This window comes from Electrophorus electricus, chromosome 19, assembly GCF_041902795.1.
Source record: "Electrophorus electricus isolate QZ-2024a chromosome 19, ASM4190279v1, whole genome shotgun sequence".
Lineage (NCBI taxonomy): Eukaryota > Metazoa > Chordata > Actinopteri > Gymnotiformes > Gymnotidae > Electrophorus > Electrophorus electricus.
This window is the reverse complement of record NC_137515.1, coordinates 1,777,418-1,798,610: the sequence shown is the minus strand read 5'-3', so window position 1 is coordinate 1,798,610 and position 21,193 is coordinate 1,777,418. Positions and strand designations below refer to the sequence as shown.

Genomic DNA, 21,193 nt, shown 5'->3' with positions numbered 1-21,193 from the left:
TATGTCCACACGTATCATGCAGTTGCCAGTTCAAGCTCCACCACTGCCAAGTTACCACTGTTGGCCCCTGAGCAAGACCCTTAGCCCTCAATTGCTCAAGTTGTATTCAATCATAATTGTGAGTCGCTTTGGATAAAAGTGTCAGATAAATGCCATAAATGTAAATATCTGGCTATGCTCAACAAATATTTGGTCTCACTGAACTTAAAAATGTAATTAAACTAGTCCTCATACAGGGTACCTTGAATATATTTCCTGGTAGGAGGTCCTTCTTCAAATCAGAATTTATTAACTGGGCAACCTGAGACGATCTCTTAGGAATATCACTCTATTCTATCAATCTTTTCCACTTGTGGTTTTAGAAGTTTGTTGAATTAAATACTTGACTTTTCAGGCGCAGGTCAGTCGTAAAGTCGTTTTTCTTCAGAGGATCCCAAAAATGATTCTTGTATTTCTAGAGCTGGGGGCCCAAGGCCCCTGTATTGATGCTTAAATGAAGGTTCAAATTATGCCATAAGATTATGTATTTATTATACTTAAGTATTACATTCTAAAACTTTGCATTGCTTGTTTTGACATGGCAACTGTACACAATCATTTTTGGTACATTTACATTTTATTAAAAAACATCCTTTCACATTCCAGTGTTTTTATTTTATTTTCAATTTTCCTAACAAAAGAAAGTAGAGAGAGATGACAGATTGTCAGCACCTCAGTACAAGCTCTTCAGTCCAGACGTTGCCTACTGGAGTTTCAGTTGGAGAGCTTCAAATGTCAAACATCAGAACTCATTCGCATCACCCATCCTCTCTCCTCTCATCAGATTAAAATAAAAAATGACAAAGAAGAAATTGACCCCTTTACCCAAAACAACTCTAAGCAGAGCAAAGCTATAGCCTGTGGAACACTCCCCCCACACTATAAATATGAAATGTCATTTTTTTCTAATGAAACATGTAAACAGTTAAGCCTGATGTTGTAATCCCCTTGTTAAATGAGGGGGGGGAACCTACTTCAGATGTTTGTACTTGTGATGCTGCTTTTGTTTTGATATACTTCTTTGTGTATTAAAAATCATCCTCACAATTTTAGGGACCTCAGTGCAATTTACATATTTTCCCTAAACAGTATAAACAGTAAACGTTTTTTTTGTTGTTTTTTTTAAAAAAAGTGTTCGGCCCCTTTTTAAACAACTGAAACTCGTAATGCAGTACAACAGACGCCCCTGGTCGAGTCAGACAGGAGCCTCCACTTTGACCATCCAGATTTTCAATAACGTGAGCATGTAACTGGACGTTATTTCACTGTCCGACACTACGAAAGTGTTTCTCACTGTGAATAATGGACCACGCAGGTGGTTTCCTGCAGCTGAAAACAAACCGCAGGTACGAAAGCTACATCTTGCAGTATACACGGCCCTTGCGTTACGAGGTCTTTATGTATTCCATAATGTCAGTGCCCTACATAAGCTCACCTCATAGTAACGAGGACAAAAAAAAAAAAGATCAATGCTAATGGAAAATTTCTTTTCTGTAGCAATGTTCACTCCCCTCCGCAAAGGCCACTGTTAACGCCGCGTGAAGCGACGGTGAGACGGGGCGGTCCTGTGAGGCCTGGGAGGGTGGGGGGGACCGCTCTACGGCCACACCCAGGACGGCTGCGTCGATGCCCGCAGGGGTCATGGGGCTCGGTGGGAAAAAGCTGTGTCAGCGGAACCGAAGAACGAGCGCTAGACGAACGAACGCGTTTGAGGAGAAGCTACCGAGAGGGCCAGCTCGTGCTAGGTAGTAACAGGGAGGCCACAACAACTACAAGGACAAAGCAGAATTCACTTTAATTCTGGAAACTTCGGCGCGGATATTCGTAGATCTTCACACTATGTACAATAATTTATAGAGTAGCTCTTGTAAAATTGCTTATTTGCTTGCCCGTTTAGTTCACCAGGAAGAGGATGACGCGTGTATTCACTGGATTGGTGGCTCAGAGTGGCGTCATTGGCTGTGCGGAAGCAGTCGAGTTGTGGGAGTGGCTGTCTGTGTGTGTGTGTGTGTGTGTGTGTGTGTGTGTGTGTGTGTGTGTGTGTGTGTGTTCAAGATATGAAAGAGCAAGGAGTAGGAAAATAAATGACTGGACCATTCTGAAGCACAGAAAGAAAAAGAGTGAGTGTGTAAGAGAGTGAGTGTGTAAGAGAGTGAGTGTGTTTCGGGGAGCACTGAGGAGATGTGGACTGTGGGTTGTGTGGGTGGTGCTGATCACAGCCATGGTTCAGATCTTCAGGGATTTTAGCGTGTCGGCTCTTTTGCGCAGCAGATCTCCGACCTCCTGCAGTGAGCGCAGGTAACTGCTCTGCACTTTGTCCATGGCGGCCTTTATGAAGGTCCTCTCATCCTGCTCAAACACAAACATTATGTCAAAACATCCGACCTCAATGTCTGAGACAGGTCAGCACACTCAAAACACACAAGAAAACGTGTCTTCTGCAATATCGGCATCACAAATGGCAATATTGCGATAACGACTAAGCAACAATATATCGTGCATCCCTCAAGTGATGGCGCTAACCTCAGCCTGTGGGAGCCCCTCAAGAGATAGGGCCTCAAGCTTCAGCGCCGTCAGGCTGCTCTCCTGGTCCTGGATCTGCTCCACTGCCTGGCTGAGAAGGGTCTGCAGGCTGGCAGTAAACTCCTGGAATCCAGAGAGCACCACTGGCTGGGGAGGGAGAGAGAGGGAGAGAGAACCCAAGTTTCACCCAGCTATGGCCCCTCTTGACCGCGTGCAGCGATCCCAAACCAACCAGCTCGTACTTACTGTCACTGTACTGGTTTCCTTTTTCTTCTTTTTCTTCTTCTGCAAACTGGACTTTAGCGGTCGGAGCGTGCCGCTGCAGTGACTGGACACCCACAAGACCACACAGACGGTCTGGTTCAAGACATCAAGTGAGGTATTAACACAGGGCAAATATAGGGACCGGTTCTGGATATCGGAAATACCCTTTCGAGTGGCTCGGTGGAGGACGTCCAGGGCAAAACCAGCACAGCACTTCAGTAAAAGATTCACGCAGGGTTGGACTTGTTCTTGGATAAAAGGACTTATTTGGTAATTTTCCTGTTTTTTTAATCATTTTTCTCTCTACTTTACTTTCTCGTTTTATTTGTTAAAACACTTGTTTACACACTATATGCTAGTTTTAGAAAGGTGTCATATAGGTATAATGCGTTATTACTATTTCACTGATTAAAATCAGTGTCATCTACATCTAGTTAAAGTAAGCATGAATACATTATGTCTATAATGCAGCTCGTCTAGAGGATCTGGCATAACAAGCTCACCTCGACAAAGAAGACGAGGTTTTCTAGCAGAGAGGGCTGCGCCCTGCATCGGCCATCCGTCACTTCCAGTAAGTCACCTTTACATTTATTTAGCATATCTGGTACAGGAGAGAGGCAGGAGATCACTCAGTATACCTTACAGATCACATAGGAAACGTAATACAACATGATAGTTCAGAGACGTGCAGGTATGTTTACAACAAAAACATCAACAGCGCGACCCACCTTGAAGTTGTACTGTTAATGATTTGAAGAGATTTGCTATTTGGGCCTGAAGCTCTGCTGACTGATCTAAAACAAAGAGAGACGTGTGTATGAGCCGTAGGAGGGGGGCCACGCTGAGTGGGCGCGTGTTGTGACTCCAGCGTACCCAGGCCGGAGGTCTCCAGCTCCTGGACATGCAGGGGCAGCTGCAGGGCGACCAGCTGGCACTGGCATGACCCGTTGGCCAGAGCCTGGGGCAGGCGCGTGGGGGGCGGGCCCAGGAACGGGTACTGCTGCTGGGGTCACACACACACACACACACACACAGTCATCACCCCATGGTCACCAGAAGAGTAAACCAACATCGCCTGTCTGAGGCGAGTGGTGTGCATGGTGCCGTCACTCACGTGTGCGTGCTTGTCGGTGAACTGTGCCGCCTGGCCGAGCGTGCGCTCCAGCTGTCCCAGCAGCGGCTGCATGTCGGCGGGTTTGGACGCCACCCCGTTCTCTGCACTCTTCTCTGCGTTGCGCTGCGCATGGGGCGTGGCCGGGGGTGGGGCCTGCGGCGAGTGGCACAGGCCCGAGAGGCAGCCGGCCAGCCGGAGCGTGAGGGAGCGCAGGCGGAGCCACAGAGACTCCTCCTCCAGAGAAAGCTGCCGGTGCTCCTTGCTCAGCTGCCTGTGGCCATGTCCACACAGGTGCCCATTAGCACTCCGGCTTCCCACGGACATTCAAACCACAGATGTGGGCGAGGAACTAGAGTTCCGGTCTAAACCTCACATCCGTCTCTCTAACCACATTATGTTTGTCAGCGTAAGTAACCAACATCAGATCAAGTCATGGCACGATCACAGTGGCATAATTACGGAATGACATTTGGTTGGGACCTGGGAAAACTCCAAACACTGCTGTCAGATGCAGGTGGAACAAGTGTTGGCAGCCGTACAGGTAAATGCACTGTGGAGTGTGTGTGTGTGTGTGTGTGTGTGTGTGCGAGGATCAAGAAAACAATACTGTACTGGACTTTCGGGTTCCAGCTGACAAACACGTCGAGATCACGGTTGTCCCGCAAGCTGTCCCAGGGGATGTCGTCTTCTTCGGGACACAAGGACATGTTCTTCACACTTTCTTCTAACGTGGACGATCTGAACACAAGACAAAACACATCACACTTCTCGTTCCAAAAGCAGTGGGCAGATGGAAACAATGACGTTTAAAGAGCCAAGATGACAAAGTTAGAGTGTCAAGATGACAAACGTGGACAACGTTGAACTCAAGTTCGGCGCGGGCAACACGTGAGGGCAGGTCTGAAGATGTCTCGGGCAAAGAGCGCTCACATGTCAGCGTCCAGGTAGAGGTCCAGCAGCATCCGCTCTGTGCGCACCTGGGCAAAGTGCAGCGAGTTATTCAGGCGGTTCCTAAAGGCGATGAACTCGGGGATCTTCTCAAACGCGCCGTACTTGTATGCCTGAATGATGTATTCTGAGGTCTGCAAACAGAGCAACAGAGCCAAGTCAGGAGAGTAGCCCAGCAGGAGCACGGCCGGGTGCGGCAGAGCATGGTGCGCACACTTACATCTTTCTGGTTTGAGTGAAAAAACCTGAGGGAGAAGTTACACGCCTGGGAGGCAGCAGCAAACTGGCCCAAGGACTCGGCATAGCGGGTCAGTAAGTATCTGTGAACACAGGACAAATGGTAGCAACTTCACACGGCGGCGGGCGTGGGCGGGGCTGTGTGGCCAGGGGGCGGGGCCGGGGGGCTCACCCTATGGTGTCATGCTGAACATGCTTGGCGTCCAGGCTGGAGTAAAGGTCCACCACGGGCTCGAAAGCGCCCAGGCGACAGAAGAGGAGCAGGAGGAGCAGCTTGATCTGGGCGTTGGATGGGCTGTGTGCCAGGCCTTCCTCCAGGAGACCCAGACACTGCCACAGCACGTGCTCCTTACCTGTGTCCGAGTTACGCATGATGGCAAGGAGAAAAACACATGCGTGAGCCTGCATCCTCTCGCCGGGGTTCACAAGTCTGACTCCAGGTCAGTTTTATAACATGCAATGAATAGGCACAATACCGTAGGCCGCAGATCGGAGAAAGATCGGATGATTCTACCAATCAGAGAGTGTTTGTCAAAACGACTCACTCTACCATGTTACCACTATGTCACCCAGCCTCTGCAAGAACAAATCCCTAATACAACGCTTGCGGCATGCCGCGGGGTCACGGAGCTCACCCGTCTCTATCCACAGGTCAATGTAGACGTGGGCAGCCATGAGGCAGTACATGTCGGAGAACTGCAGCTCAGTCTTTAGACAGGATGTCCCTGTGGACGGAGAGGAGAGGAAGGGAACGGTGATTAGAGGGACGACCAACTCACACGTCTGGAAGGGACATAAGGCACGTAGAATCGGCAGACAGTGAAGTGGGCGGAGAAAGAGCACGAGAGAGAGAGAAACTGAAATAATCAGCTGCAACATACTGGAGATTCTGAAAGCCAGTGGAGAAGTTACCAGCAGCTGAAGATGTCTGCAGCCCAACTACACGTCTATATATCTATACACACACACACACACACACACACACACACACACACTTATTAGGTACACCTTGCTACTACTGGGTTGGACCCCTTATGCTTTCAGAACTGCCCTAATTCTTCATGGCAGATTCAACCTGGTGCAGGACACGTTCCTCAGAGATGTTGGTGCATATTGGCATGAGAACGCTACACAGGTGCTGGAGGTTTGTCTCCTGCACATCCATGACGCGAATCTCCCGTCCCACCATGTCCCAGAGGCACTCTACTGGACTGGGATCTGGTGACAATGAAGGCCATCTGAGTTCAGTGAACTCATTGTCATGTTCAAGCAAAGAGTTTGAGATGATCCGAGCTTTGGTGACATGGTACGTTATCCTGCTGAAAGTAGCCATCAGAACATGGGGACACTGTGGTCATGGTCAGCAGCAATACTCAGGTAGGCCGTGGTGTTTAAACAATACTTAGTTGGTATTAAGGGGCCCAAAGTGTGCCAAGAAAATCTCCCCAACACCATCACCAGTCTGAACCGTTGATTCAAGGCAGGATGGATCCATGTTTTTATGTTGCTTACGCTACATTCCGACCCTACCAGCCAAAAGTCTCAGAACAGATCATGTTTTTCCAGTCTTCTATCATGCAGTTTTGTTGAGCCTATGTGAATTGTAGCCTCAGTTGTCTGTTCTTGGCTGACGTTTTTTTTTTTTACCCGGTGTGGTCTTCTGATGCTGCTGCCCATCCGTTTCAAGGCCCGACGCGTTTGTGTTCAGAGATGCTCTTCTGTACACCTCGGTTGTAACGAGTGGTTGAGTTACTGTTGCCTTTCTATCAGCTACGTTCAAAGTCACTTAAAGTCACCATCCTGGTGCTGGTTTGAGCTTTAACGGGTCATCTTGACCATGTCTACATGGTTGCTGAGCACCGAGTTGCTGCCAGGTGACTGACTGATTAGATGAGTTACATTTTAGATATTTGTGTACCTAATAAAGTGGTCACCGAGTGTCTCACACACACACACACACACACACACACACACCTGGACCTGTCAGAAACATCCTATTTCTCTGTAAATCAACCTACCTACCTATACATGTGTTAACAATAAAAATGTCATGACTGCTACTACCATCATCATCCCTATTATTATCATCATTTTAATAAACATATAAATCATATAAATATCATATAAGACACTTTACTTAATTAAACATCTTGTTTGGAAATATTTATTGTCTTTTAGATCAAATGGGTCTTCTGTGTTCCATGCAGCGTCTCACCGAATTGCAGGCCGTGACGGTAGTGTGCCCTGAGCTCATGGATAAGGGCCAGTTTGCCGTCGGTGCTGAGCGCGTGCTGTAAGCCCAGGCAGCGGCTGAGCTGAGCCGCGCCCAGGTGCCTCTGGAGGGCGCGGGTGTCGCCCGGCAGTGCCACGCCATCCTCGCCCACTGGCCCCAGCGGCACGGCCTCCGTCAGCCTGTTAACGAACTGAGGCCACGCGTATGGCTGTTAGAGAGTAAATCCCTCCACCCCTGGGGCTCGTTCAGCACCCTGGGGCCGCCCGGGCGACTCCGAGGGACCTTACAGAGCTACAAAACAAATGCCGCATCACATCTGTTTACTTGTGCTGCGCTATAACTAAGCAGGACGGTGACAGCATGTAGAAAGCGTACCTCAGGGGTTGTTTAGGTGTTATTAAAAAGAGAAGCACCCAAAAAATCAGTAATCAGGTGTGTGTGTGTGTGGGGGGGTGTATTTCTCAGAAACTGCAGCTACCTGGACATAATGGTCCGGCGAAAGGAGGTGTAGAAACACCTTCAAGTCCGTGAAGCAACATGGCTTGTCTCCAAATTTCACAAAGTACTGGAACATCAGCTCGAGAGGTTCTCCTACAGACAGCATCACAGAGCTCCAGTGAGCATCCTCCCGCCAGTGACGCTGCCGTAACGACTCCCCACCCCCCCGCCGCCTACCCAGCTGTTGCTCGTCAGGGGAGCCCCTCTGACGCAGGCGGCTGATCAGCTCCAGGCGGGCCAGGTAGGGGCCCCGCAGGGGCCGCGTCTCCTTCACCTCCTCGGACGCTAGCCGCTCCTCCACAAAGCCGATGGCCTGGGCCACGGAGCAGTGCACCTCGCCCTCGGCGGAGCTGCAGCAGACGGGGCCGGCGGGACAGACAAGAAGAGAGCGACACGTGAGCCTCGGATGACCACCAAACAACTAAGACTAAACCAGCGGTGGTGACTAGGACTGATCAGGACACAGGTTATTCACGGTGTTTCATTACCGCCGCTCCTAACCCGTGTAATGATGTGCAAATACTACATTTACACGAAAACACAAGTTAGTGATGGATTACTCGTTTTATTTAATTTACATGTGCCGTCACCACATTCTGACCCTCTTAAAAGAGCTGATCTAAAGTAACGGATCTCGCTGTGTCTGGACGACACCGCGGTGTTTGTAACGCTCACTGATCTCGCTGTGTCTGGACGACACCGCGGTGTTTGTAACGCTCACTGATCTCGCTGTGTCTGGACGACACCGCGGTGTTTGTAACGCTCACTGATCTCGCTGTGTCTGGACGACACCGCGGTGTTTGTAACGCTCACTGATCTCGCTGTGTCTGGACGACACCGCGGTGTTTGTAACGCTCACTGATCTCGCTGTGTCTGGACGACACCGCGGTGTTTGTAACGCTCACTGATCTCGCTGTGTCTGGACGACACCGCTGGTGTTTGTAACGCTCACTGATCTCGCTGTGTCTGGACGACACCGCGGTGTTTGTAACGCTCACTGATCTCGCTGTGTCTGGACGACACCGCTGTGTTTGTAACACTTACTGATTGCCTTCTTCAGGTGGTGTCCAGCTCTGGTCAATGAGGTTGAATAAGGAATCAAAATATGATAAGTAGAACTGCCAGTCATCAGGGCTGAGGAGTTGGGAGAAAAAGGCAGAAAGTTGAGAAAAGAGGAGACTTTATTGATCCCCGTCAGCGGAAAATCGAGTGCTACCGCAGCACAGAAGAAAGAATGAGTAAATACACAAGACATAAACATCAATCACACAGATATAAAAATACCTCCCCACACACACACACACACACACACACACAATATGCCCCTTGCGATTGAAGTTGACAGGAGAGAGATATCTTGTTAAAAGCAATGAATAATGGCTGCAGAGGTCTACAGAACCACAGTGTTCCAGTGAGCTGCTGTTCTCATGTCTGGTGTAAAGGAAAGGTCACCTGAGACTAGAGTTCCACCAAAAGGTTTTCTTTGGAATTGAAAATAATGGAATCTGGTTGCGGTGAATTGCCAATAAAATGAATGAAAAAGGAGAACAAAGAGCTGCAGCTCAACACTGGTCATTACGATGGGAGCTGCTCTACCCTGCAAACCAGCCCAGACCCCATGTCTCGCTCTCCTGACCCCATGTCTCGCTCTCCTGACCCCGGGGTCTCGCTCTCCTGACCCCATGTCTCGCTCTCCTGACCCTGTGGTCTCGCTCTCCTGACCCCATGTCTCGCTCTCCTGACCCCATGTCTCGCTCTCCTGACCCCGTTGTCTCGCTCTCCTGACCCCGGGGTCTCGCTCTCCTGACCCCGGGGTCTCGCTCTCCTGACCTCGTGGTCTCGCTCTCCTGACCCCATGTCTCGCTCTCCTGACCCCGTTGTCTCGCTCTCCTGACCCCATGTCTCGCTCTCCTGACCCTGTGGTCTCTCACTCCTGACCCTATGGTCTCTCACTCCTGACCCTGTGGTCTCGCTCTCCTGACCCCGTCGTCTCTCTCTCCTGACCCCGTCGTCTCTCTCTCCTGACCCTGTGGTCTCTCTCTCCTGACCCTGTGGTCTCTCTCTCCTGACCCTGTGCAGTCTCCTTTCCCGCACAGCTGGGGCAACAGACCCGTCGTGTGAGCACACTTACTTCTTCAGCAGCAGTTTTCGGGACAGGGCGTTGCACTCGGGCCACTGCTCCAGTCGACCGTACAGAAACATGCACTTGTTTTCCCGGCTTTGCAGCTCACTAGTGAGCTTCTCTAGAGAAGTAGAGAAAACACACACACACACATACACACATGCGCGCACACACACACGCAAATCATTTCTGCTTTGGACCAATTCTCAAGGTAAAATTCAATCATTCATTTCCAGTAAGTGCGGAGGAGGGTGTGGTTCTGGGTTTGGTCTGGGCTGCCCCCTCACCTCCGAGCTGTCCCCGCACGACCTCCAGCGCCTCCGCATATTTCCCCAGACGCTCCAGAATCATAAAATACAGCTGCACCTGGAAAGAACCACAAGCTCGTTATTCCCGCCCAACGTCGGGAGGACGTCGTTATTCCCATGCGAGCATCAGCGTCTCACTTCTGCCTCAGCCTCGATCTTCTCCTCTTTGACCATCTTCTCCACCATACGCTCAGCAAGAGGCAGAAACATGGTGTGGGAGAGCTTCTCGTCCTGCGCGGAGATGGCCTGAAACCGGACGTCGGAATTCTTTAGAGCAGCTAGTCATGGCTGCTGCCAGCCAGAATGAAACTGTGCTAGGTACAAATTTTTAAAAAATGGAATGTTCACATACCTGCATCACTAAACTCATCACTGACCAGAAGTAGTATGGGTTTTTAGGAACAATCTTATAGAGGGCCATCCCAGCCTAATGTAGAGAGAGAGAGAGAGAGAGAGAGAGAGAGAGAGAGAGGGAGAGCTCAATTATGAACGGCCTGTTGTTGACGGCTAAATGCAGTGCAGGTCCAAGACCAGCCAACCTGTTGCATTTTCTTGTACTCCCCGACACGGGCGTAAGCCATGAAGAGATGGGAGTGGTACTCCTCACTGGTCGGAACCTTCCGGACTGCGGCTTCATACAGCTTAGTCACCAACTCCGCTACGGACAGGAAGAACGCAAACACCTGAGCCGCTTTACCACAGAAAAAAGAGGAAACTCGCGTGTGCTGCATCTACGAGGAACAACAACATAATGTTTAAGTGCCAAAGTAACCGGAGTCACGCGGTAGGCGTGCACACTGTATTCTCGTGGCCCTTTCGTAGTGGTATTTTATCCTCTTCGTACACTCTAAGAGACTCTCCTGACATAAATCCATGCAGTCACGTTTTTCAACAGAAACAGGACGATCTCCAACCACGACGGATTAACCGCTCGCCATCACGATGCACGCGGCAACGGCAAGATCCAGGCACACGAGCACGTGAACATGGGGCCCGTGCGGATTCACTCACGTCGATGCATCTCCCGGTACAGGATGGTGAGAGCCTGCAGGGAGTTGTCGTCAGTGGGCTCCAGGCCAGCCACCTCCTGGGCGAGGGTGAAGGCTTCGTCCTGCTTGCCTGTGCGCTGCAGACCAATAGCCTTCAGGACCTGCGCACCATAGACAGCACATCCAGCTTCATGAGGTACACCACTGTATTAGCATCACGCTAAGCAGGAGAAAGTGATGAGGGCTTTGCAGATGAGATGAAGAATCTGATATGTGGGCTGTTCTGAGGGACGTTTATAACGTGATGCCGCCTTCAGTCTCGCCCACCTTGGCACAGTGAAGATCCCTGTGTTTCTTCAGAAGTTTTTCGGCCTGCTGGATTGCCATCTTGTTATTGCCATTGTCAAGGTAATCTGGGAGAGGGAAGAAAATTTGTCCAATTTGAATTATGATCTTCAACCATTATGACAGCTTTATAACACCCAACACACTCCCAACACACCCCAAACATACACCCGACATAGACCACACACACACACCCCAACACAGCCCACACAAACACCCAACATAGACCACCATAGTGTTGGTGAGGGTCAGTCCTGTTTTGATACAAGAGCAGAGCTGAAACCACCCCCTCACTTCTTACAGTGACAGACACACCCACATCCACACACTCCCCCACACACCCAAAGGCTTGTGCTGAAAGAGTGCGAAAGAGTATGACAGACAGGTGGCTGCCAAAATTAACCAGAGCAAACAAAGACGTTTTACAAATGACAATTCTTTGGTCTCTCAGCAGCCTTTGCAGCCAAGCAAGAGACGTCCTTCCCATCGTACATCTAGGGATGTCCCTCTGGTCGCAGAGCATAATGCCATGGCAGTGGACTGACTAATGTAGCTCCTTAATTGAAGAACTACTTTGTATACAAAAAAAACAAAAAAAAAACTTGCAAGCTGATAAAAGCTCACAACAAAACAGAAATCAATATGACCACATCAGTCAGAAACTCTCCGCACCAGTGCCAGTATGGGCATCAACCCAATACCAGCAACGCTGTATCCAGTGAGTCCATTGTCACATTGACGTCAGCTGTGAAGCTAAGCGAGGCTCTTATCCACACTGGTCCACTGGTTTCATGTGGAGCTGGCTCTTATCCACACTGGTCCATTGGTTTCACATGGAGCTGGCGCTTATCCACACTGGTCCACTGGTTTCACGTGGAGCTGGCGCTTATCCACACTGGTCCATTGGTTTCACATGGAGCTGGCGCTTATCCACACTGGTCCACTGGTTTCACGTGGAGCTGGCGCTTATCCACACTGGTCCACTGGGTTGATCGTACAGTAGCACAAACACATTTCATCCCAGAGCATGCAGACGTGCAGGACCCTGGGTGCAGGACCCAGGCATCTTGCGCGGTCTCCTTCACACCGCGATGCAGCAGTGTTTAGTCATTTAGCCGACGTTCCCTCCCCTGCTCCCAGTCTACTGGGCTAAATTAGGTTTGGAATTACAACCAGCCACCTGTCTCGCCCCCACACAGCTAAGCACCTGTCATCCTGTTAGCCTCGCTGACATTACTGACTCCACTAGGGCCGCACAATATATCATTTGTTAATAATCACCGCAATATTAGCCTTCGCAACGCTGATATCACAGGTTGCAATAAACAAACAAGCCCTCTGACTAATGCAACGTCCCCGACGAGTGTTCTGCGAGTGTTTAAATGAGCTCGCTTTGCCGTACTATGATTAGGTGACATCTCTCTGTACTGGGCCCATTCCTACTGGAACCTAAAGCCCTGTATGTTTCCACCCTCATGCCTTGGCTCCAACTCACTTCACCAAGTTCTTGTTGACCCATGCTTGTGGGAGGCGGTACGTAGAACGCATCAGTAACTCCGCTCGCTTGTTTAAGACTCCGGCACGGCCGTTGAGGCCATTTACAAGCAAACGTGTGCAGCGAAGGAATCATGGCTGTGCGTGTCTGTAACCGCTGCCTTGCACAGAGCTCTGCGGAACAGTTATGACTCAGGAGTGAGGGATGTCCCAGCACAGGCTTTCACAGTTCGTACTGGCTCCTGTTAGCGTATTATTATTATTATTATTATTATTATTATTATTATTAATAATAAGTTATTATTAATTAATTATTATTAGAATAATAACTGTTATTCTTGAGTGATACTTGACTTGTAATCAGAAAGTTGCCAGTTCAAGCCCCACCACTGCCAGGTTGCCACTTTTGGGCCCCTAAGCAAGACCCTTAGCCCTCAATTACTCAAGTTGTACTCAGTCATAATTGTAAGTTGCTTTGGATAAATGTGTCAGCTAAATGCCATAAATGTAAATGTAATATAGGCTGTATATTTAGGCCTCTTGGACATATACACCTTCTCTTTGGGCATGACGCAGACAGCCCGTCCACTGCCAGTTATAAATTCTCGCTGAACAGGAAACAGGAATATACCACAGTAAGAAGGTATAGCGTTGTTCATTAACCACCATGCATTTACTCACAGTTCAGTTTTAACTATCTGTGAGCCAATCCCGGTGAGTCAACTAACGATCAAACACAAGGGAAGGGTGAAAACCTAAGGGCCAATCAGACACCATGGGCCTGTGTATGAGAACCCTGCTGACACCGTCTAACCCTGCAGCAGGGATCCTCTTTCAGTGTCCTGCCACTATAGGACAGGTGTGTTTGGGAAGGGTGGCTCCTCCTACTCTGGGTCCACAAAATATCTCAAACGCCAATGGACATAAAAGATACTGCCATTTTACTACTGGTTCACACCTTAAAAATCCACAACCCCCCACCCCCAAATGGTCCTGCTCTGAGGTTTCAGTATAGGCGATCCTGTTACCTGGCAACACTTACACCCCACCACACCCTACCATTCTGCTGAGTCTCAGCACTTTACAGGGTTGGCAGTCGCATTTACCTCAGACCTTATTCAGAAGCACACAGTCCTGGATGACATCCAGAGGTACCATGGGTATAGTACACACTAGACAGCCTGTGTGCGTGTGTGTGTGTGTGTGTATACCTATGTTTCCTCCTTCCCTCTGAGGAGGAGTCACTCCTTAGTATATCTCTGAAGAGCGTAAACTCACGTCACCGACTAAAAGTTATTGCTTGGGCTTCTAATTGCTGGACAAAAAAACTCTGTTCTCTCGTCAGCCAAACTGGTACGGTACGCATCCAGATGCAGTCAAAATGCTGTCTCATTCAGTCTGCTCACTACCACCATACAGCACGACATTTAACCTTTCTCCATTATGGCCACAGGTCACGGCCCCATCTGCATCCTGGCAGAAACCCGCCTGCTTGCTTAAGAATGCAAAACACTCTTCCCAGAGGTCTTTGTCTCCTGGGTTCCACAGGAGTGTGTGTCCCATGTACAGTGCCCACCCAAGCTAATATAAATGTGTGTTAACACAGTCTTTCCCTGGTCGTTCAGTTGGCCAGATTGAGTAAAATACCACCAAATCCTCATTACTCATGACCTTGGTCTGGCATTTGTTCAGTGCTGAAGTGCTCCACTTGCTGAAAGTATACATGTATGAATAATGGAAGAGAAATGTGACAATTGAAATTAGACTATATACTGAGATGGCTGTGACTCCGAATCTCTGAGAATATTGAAAACCAGCAACATGACGCAAGATCAGACGTTACATGCACAACGTGCACTTTACGACTATTTTGTGTCTGTAGCCTGTGTGTTGGCTAAAGAACAGAGAAGAAACAAACTGGAAGTTTGAGACAACCCTACGTCTCAGAAGATCCCGAGTGGTATACAGTCAGTACAACACAGACAACAGAACACAGCCTAAAGACAAAATCAAATCAAATGGAGATTTGTGATGAGAGAAGTTCATTTAGGAAGCTAAAGTTCCCTGCAGACAAATGGCGACTTGTAAAAGGCTTTCACGGTCCAGTTATTCGGGATAAAGTTTAGTTTAATATGCAGCGACATGCAGAGAACGTTTAATAGCTTGCTGACATGCCACTGACAGATATTCTCCTTCATGGCAGTTTGGACACCCAGTCAGCTACTTTGCTGCGTCTCCTGGTTCCTCTGTCTGCTCACCATCTCTGATATTCAGGCATTTAAACACATTCATATACAACAAACGCAGAAATGGACGGCCGAGTGCCAGGAACTGCAGCCTGTGCCTGCTGCATGAGGGATGCACAGCCTGCTTAGCTCCGCAGCTAACAGTCACCAGCCAAGCTAGCGAGCCAGAAAATACATCTACCCGTTTTAGGAGACTTCTATCACTCGAACGCGCAAACAATAAAAGCCAGAACATTTTCAGTGTTAATGGTCAGAGGGCTGACACCCGGAGAACCGAGCGAGCGGACTGTTATCAGGACAGCGTCCGCCCAGGTGCCCTGTCACTCGGTACCGCAGGCTACGCGAGTCCGCGGTCGCGTCCTGAGGGCCTTGCCGGTGGCGGCGTCGTTTATCCGCGGTCGGACCGATTTCATCTTATACAGCTCAAGCTAGACGAGATCGATACATGACGAGAAAGACGTGTTACACGGACAACGGGTAATTCGTACCGTAAATAGGTCTCAGTCTTCTGTCGTTAGGGTCTTGCACATGGCCCCTTGCCGCCATGTTGGAGGTTACCAGGATTAATAACGGCGCATGCGCACTTGGGTCGGTCGGAGAGGCCAGCAGACGTGTGGCGCTGCGGGTTTTCCCAACGCGCGTGTTAGACTATGGTGCAGTAATTCTTTATCGTAATAATCTTTATTACTCAACATACTAATCAAGTCCTCCCATTAAGAGTTTATTTAAAAAACAAACAAACAAACAAAAAAACGTGTTGCATTAAAAATAACCATAAAAAAGAAATAGATATTCTATACACTTTTAGTATGGGTAAATTAAGTAAATCGATTGTAAAAACTCTTTTTGGGCCTGTTTAATTTTGTACTTTTTGGTGCAAGTGTGAATTTCTTTTATTCATTCTATACAAGATGTGAATTGTATATTTCTTTTCTCATTTGCACATCCTAACAGCACATGTACGGTAGTACAGTAGTACACGTGCCATTACACAACAGTAATAAAAAAAAAATTACTGATCAGTTACATAATCTTCTTAAAACTCACTGCAGCTCAAAACTCGTCTGTACTGATAAAGCACATTCAATCAAGAGACCCATGTAAGTGTGCACTGTTCCTGCCAAAGTCACAATTCATCCTCCATCCCTTCAGCGCTGTGAGACGGACCAGCTGGGTTCTGTGCCAACCGTCCTCCTGTACTCATACGCTTGTCAAACTCTTCTGCACTGATTTTTCCTTTCTTGAGCTTCTTTAGTAGGCGAGTGTCACACAGAAGCTCCTTCATGTCCTCGTCATCCACATCTGATCCCTACAAACAAAAGCGGCAGTGGGCGCTCAGTGGCGAAGGTACTGGTGACTTGTGATCAGAAGGTTGCCAGTTCAAGTTCCACCACCAAGTTGCCATTGTGGAACCCCTGAGCAAGACCCTTAACCCTCATTACTCACATTATACTCATAATTATATAATTCTTTAGATAAAAGCATTAACCCAATTCAATAAAAATATAGACGCACACCACCTGAAGTGTAGCAGGGAAGACTACATCATGGACTTGTGTACTTAATTGTATGCAAACTTCATTTCATCTCTTGTGTTGTGACAGAAATACACATTTGGGGACACAAAACCATAGACAACTTCTGCTTTTTCAATCAAGAGCGGTTGGTGAACGAGGGCCATGTGGTGAGCACCAACCTCATCCAGCTTCCTCTTGGCAGCCACCGTTCTCCTCTTGACCTTCTTGGATTTCTGCTTGGACCAAGCTTTGTTCTTAGGAAAGGTTTTCCTGGCTGGTGCCTGCGATTCCTTCTCTGCTCGCTGCTGCAGTGCTTTCCGTCTCTGTTTCTCTCGGTTCTTGTCTTTGTAACAGATAGAGTCTGTGTCTGGGATTTCTTCGAAGTCTGGGAATGTTTTGCCTCTCAGCTCAGGCATCTTGGGCATACGAAGAAGCGCAAAGCCCCGAGCTAACGATGCAAAGTCCAGATCTGACCAGTGTGGGGAAAAACCCATTAGACTTTTACCAATTAGACTTTTAATGCACCCACTCAAATGTAATGTACTGAAAACCTATATTGAAGAGACCTGATGTATTTTGAAGAAACTATATTAAAGATACATATACATATTGAAGACATGTATTTACAACTACAAAAATTTAATGTCAGAATTTTCAATACAAACGCATCTAAAAAAGGTAACAAAAGTACTTAAAATGTACAGCAGATGTCAATAAGCTCTGACCTTTGATCCGGAATATAAGACTGCATTCGTGTTTAGCGTAGGCTTGCACATAAGAGACAAAGGCCCTCATGCCTCTCTCGAACACGGCTCTGTCCCCTAGTGCCAAAGCCTTCAGTTTGGGCAACACATCCACCACGTCCTTCACAGCAGGATACAGCCGGAGGGGACACTGTGGGAAAGCAGGCACGGGGCATTTGACTTTATTTAGCTTCCTTAGCTACAAATCATCACGAATGCTTCTTATTGTTCAGTTATGCCAGCTCCATTCTAGTTTACTTTTTGGTTGATTGACAGGAAATTCACGTAGGATTCCTCCATCGGGAGCAGGAAGACAAGTGCGTTGCCTCGGTTCCCGATCCGAGCGGTTCGCCCGCAGCGATGCACAAAGGAGCTTAGGGAGAAAGATTCATAACGGTCATCTACTGCTGTTAGCCCCACCCCCTTACCTTGCACCGCTGTTAGCCCCACCCCCTTACCTTGCACCGCTGTTAGCCCCACCCCCTTACCTTGCGCTGCTAGGTGGATCATACTGGAGTACCCAGTTGACATCTGGGATGTCGATGCCTCTTGCCATAACATCAGTGCACACAAGTATCCCACTGCAAATTACACACACCACCTATTAGGTTTAAAGGAAATGTTTCTGCTGAATATGCTAATGTTACTAATAATGAGTGAAAACTTGTCCTTACCAGTTCACATTATGCTAATGAGATACTAAATGTCTCCCAGTAGTTTTAACAACCATCAAAAACTTTCATTTGACAACTGACATGAAACTTCTATTCTACATCTGCAAGGAGTTAAAACAAACCAAAGAGCAAGAAAATGTGAAAATGAGGGTCACGTGGCGGCAGCCCTCTGACCTCTTCAGCTCTCGAAACTGAGAGAAGATCTTGTTTCTCTTGTCCTTCATCTTGCCGTGGATACAGTGAACGGTGACGTTTTTGATTAAGACCTCCAAGGCTTTGCCAAAGTACTCCACACAGGCACATGTGCTAGAGGAGCAGAGCAGAAACAGAGCAGACGCAATGCCAAATTTGTTTAAGGTGGAAGAAATGCAATTGCTCGAGTGACTCACTCCCATGGAGGGGAGAGCAGTACCTGAAAAAGACGAGCTGCTTCTTGTGCTTGTGTTGTCTCAGGAACGCCACAAGCGTATTGAATTTATTTTCTGTTCTACAAATCTAGCAGATATAAGAAAGTATAAAGACACAGCAGTCACGGAGGCCAGTGACATTGAATTGAAGCAACTGAAGAACCAGTTAAGCACTTCTGTAATTACATTTACAGGATTGTACTTCAATCCATAAAATGATCCGTCCTCATTTCCAAGAATCAGTGTCTTGCTCTTCACTGTGCTTGCCCTCACCACGACCTTCTGTGGCCCGTGAAGCCCCCACTCACCGTGTAGTAGTTGCTGAGCTTTGCTGGAGTCTTCTGCAAGCTAGAGGCCACCACTCCCTTCTCCTTCACTGTAATACGAACAGGGTTCCGAAGGCCTGCCCTCACCAGCTTCTCCAGCTCCTGCGTCTGCGTGGCCGAGAACAGACCCGTGCGCCTCTGCTTGGGCAAGTAACCCAAAATGGTATTCAGGCTGCGGATGAAGGAAGCGAAAGGTTTGGAAGGTTCCAGAACACTCCATCCACAATGAGGGGAGATGTTCCTAAACGCTCCAGAGATGACATGCACTGACGGGAGCAGGAGCAGAGCACCTCACTTCGAAGCCCATATCCAGCAGCCTGTCGGCCTCGTCTAGGACCAGCACATCCAAAGCCTTTACAGAACTGGCGAGGTCCAGCCCATCAGCTTTCCTCCGGAACATGTCCTCCAGGCGTCCGGGGGTTCCGATCACGATGTTTCCACTACAATTAGATGTCCAATCTGAGTGTTGATGCACTTTATACTAGATTAGACAAATGGTCAAACTTTTCTTTCAACTTTATATATATATGTGTGTGTGTGTGGTTTTACAAATAATGATTGACATTTCTATATCATTAGAAAATAACAGAAACACTTATTAAATGGAATCGCATTTCTAATGGAATCCTGATGGTTACTGACCACTTTTTGCTCTCAGGCTTCTACTACAAAGGTGTTTCAGGACAACAATATTTATGCTGTTTTCTAAGTACAGGGACACATTACAATTACTGCCTGTGGTCAGTCACATGCTACAGACATAATATAATAATTACACTGAAAAACACCTGAGAGAACCACAGTGGATACAAGGCTGAAATGAAAACAAATGATGCAACAATACCACAGTCATTACTGACCCATTATCCTTGAATTTATTCACATCCTCAATTGGGTTGCTTCCACCAATTAAAAGAATCTGCCTGAAAAGATAAGAGCTAAATGTTACATTTTGGTTTCTTTCCTGAAAATCTCAGTCATGTACATGGTAAAATTTCATGGCTACACCAACCTGAACTGAGGAAACCTCTCAAGAAACTGGCCCATGACTTCACTAATCTGTGTCGCCAACTCTCGAGTTGGTGTGATGATCAAAGCCCCGACCTACAAAGGCAGCAAATAAATGAGTGTTTGGTTTGTGTATAAGAGCGATGAAAAGCCTCCTCACCCTGCGCAAACACTACATCACCAAGACGCTGGCCATGTAGCGCCAGTGCTGTGGTCGGAGATACTCGCCTGCCTTTTCTTCAGCCTGACTTCACGTCTCAGGAGAAGCTCCAGCACAGGAATAACAAACGCAAGGGTCTTCCCGCTGCCCGTCACCTGCAACGCGCAAAAGTAGTTTTACTGGTGTCCTGGAAATGTTTGGTAACAGAGACGTTAGAGACTTACCGCTTCGGCGGCGACGTCTTTATTGCCCATGAACAGCGGGATGCAGGCGGACTGAAATAAAACACATTCACACGTCAGCATAGCCGGGATGGATACCCAGGACATGTGTGAGTAGCAAGCATACCTGAACAGGTGTCATATAGGTAAATCCAATCTTTTCCAGAGTGAGTAATATACTGTCATGAAGCTTGACAGGCAAAGTGTCCCATTTTCCATCTGTTATATTTTCCATATTTTAAGTTTTACTTAGTCGACTACGATTTTTCTTTCACCAATCAAATTCCCATGCTGAAGACCCTTAACGTGCAACAGTATATACGGTCCGACTAGAAACCCAAGTTGGCTTCTTGATTTCCAGTTTCATTTCGACTTTTGCCTGTCCACTTTGATCTCGTACTATTGACACATGCCTTAAAGATCCTGTACACCATGTGCTGTCCGGTGAAACCAGTCTTGTTTAGTTTCCCTGTTTGTTATTAATTATAATTATCAGAACGTAGTTCCCCTGCCAGCGGTTCAAGGACTCTACTCCAAGTTTGTGAACCAATACTAATCACTAAATGTTGCCATCTACCGGCAACATATTACAAATGCAGCCAATCCTTCAGCATTCAAAACTTCATCCTTGTACCATTGTTGTCTCTAATAAGGAGCTTTTTATATAGATATTTCATGGTATAAAATATCAGAACAATATTTTATGGTAATTTATTAAATATACACATTATGCAGACAGTATGGATTATGTGCGCAATAATTAAAATACAGAACAAA

At 47.8% G+C, this 21,193-nt stretch overlaps 2 protein-coding genes across 6 annotated transcripts; both read right to left on the bottom strand.

Annotated features, from left to right (window-relative positions):
• Window positions 1-506: 506 nt before the first annotated feature.
• On the bottom strand, window positions 507-15,925 carry naa25 (N-alpha-acetyltransferase 25, NatB auxiliary subunit). Of its 5 annotated transcripts, none has more exons than XM_027032277.3 (24): window positions 15,849-15,925; window positions 11,603-11,688; window positions 11,298-11,436; window positions 10,826-10,944; window positions 10,639-10,713; window positions 10,425-10,532; window positions 10,266-10,344; window positions 9,988-10,099; window positions 8,901-8,990; window positions 8,034-8,206; window positions 7,837-7,949; window positions 7,341-7,548; window positions 5,761-5,850; window positions 5,298-5,478; window positions 5,109-5,208; window positions 4,871-5,022; window positions 4,553-4,678; window positions 3,941-4,211; window positions 3,700-3,829; window positions 3,555-3,620; window positions 3,330-3,427; window positions 2,809-2,919; window positions 2,563-2,709; window positions 507-2,388 (listed from the first exon to the last, which is right to left on the bottom strand). In XM_027032277.3, exons 1-24 carry the CDS (start codon window positions 15,904-15,906, stop codon window positions 2,266-2,268), a joined length of 2,955 nt encoding a protein of 984 aa, XP_026888078.2. In that variant the 5' UTR covers window positions 15,907-15,925; the 3' UTR covers window positions 507-2,265. The 5 variants fall into 5 exon arrangements, 3 of the variants coding, with proteins under 3 accessions (XP_026888078.2, XP_035391730.1, XP_081558392.1); XM_035535837.2 differs by having other exon boundaries at window positions 3,700-3,826; XM_081702266.1 differs by lacking the exons at window positions 11,298-11,436; window positions 11,603-11,688 and having other exon boundaries at window positions 15,849-15,912.
• A 139-nt stretch (window positions 15,926-16,064) lies between these two features.
• Window positions 16,065-20,938, bottom strand: ddx55 (DEAD (Asp-Glu-Ala-Asp) box polypeptide 55). Its single transcript, XM_027032264.3, has 14 exons — window positions 20,544-20,938; window positions 20,420-20,470; window positions 20,264-20,350; window positions 20,040-20,131; window positions 19,888-19,950; window positions 19,318-19,467; window positions 19,010-19,199; window positions 18,707-18,789; window positions 18,469-18,600; window positions 18,109-18,201; window positions 17,879-17,993; window positions 17,603-17,771; window positions 17,057-17,346; window positions 16,065-16,669 (listed from the first exon to the last, which is right to left on the bottom strand). Exons 1-14 carry the CDS (start codon window positions 20,649-20,651, stop codon window positions 16,487-16,489), a joined length of 1,806 nt encoding a protein of 601 aa, XP_026888065.2. The 5' UTR covers window positions 20,652-20,938; the 3' UTR covers window positions 16,065-16,486.
• Between the last annotated feature and the right edge of the window lie 255 nt (window positions 20,939-21,193).

Bases quoted from the DNA above. Each gene is read 5' to 3' on its own strand.
- ddx55 (XM_027032264.3), bottom strand. From the start codon at position 20,651: ATGGAAAATATAACAGATGGAAAATGGGACACTTTGCCTGTCAAGCTT. The intron at 20,471-20,543 runs GTATGCTTGCTA...GTTTTATTTCAG, and splicing joins CCTATATGACACCTGTTCAG to TCCGCCTGCATCCCGCTGTT. The intron at 17,347-17,602 runs GTCAGAGCTTAT...CACACTGGTCAG, and splicing joins TCTTATATTCCGGATCAAAG to ATCTGGACTTTGCATCGTTA.
- naa25 (XM_027032277.3), bottom strand. From the start codon at position 15,906: ATGGCGGCAAGGGGCCATGTGCAAGACCCTAACGACAGAAGACTGAGA. The intron at 10,533-10,638 runs GTATGTGAACAT...GTCCGGTTTCAG, and splicing joins TGATGAGTTTAGTGATGCAG to GCCATCTCCGCGCAGGACGA. The intron at 8,207-8,900 runs GTAAGTGTTACA...CGTCTGCTGCAG, and splicing joins CCACCTGAAGAAGGCAATCA to CTCCGCCGAGGGCGAGGTGC.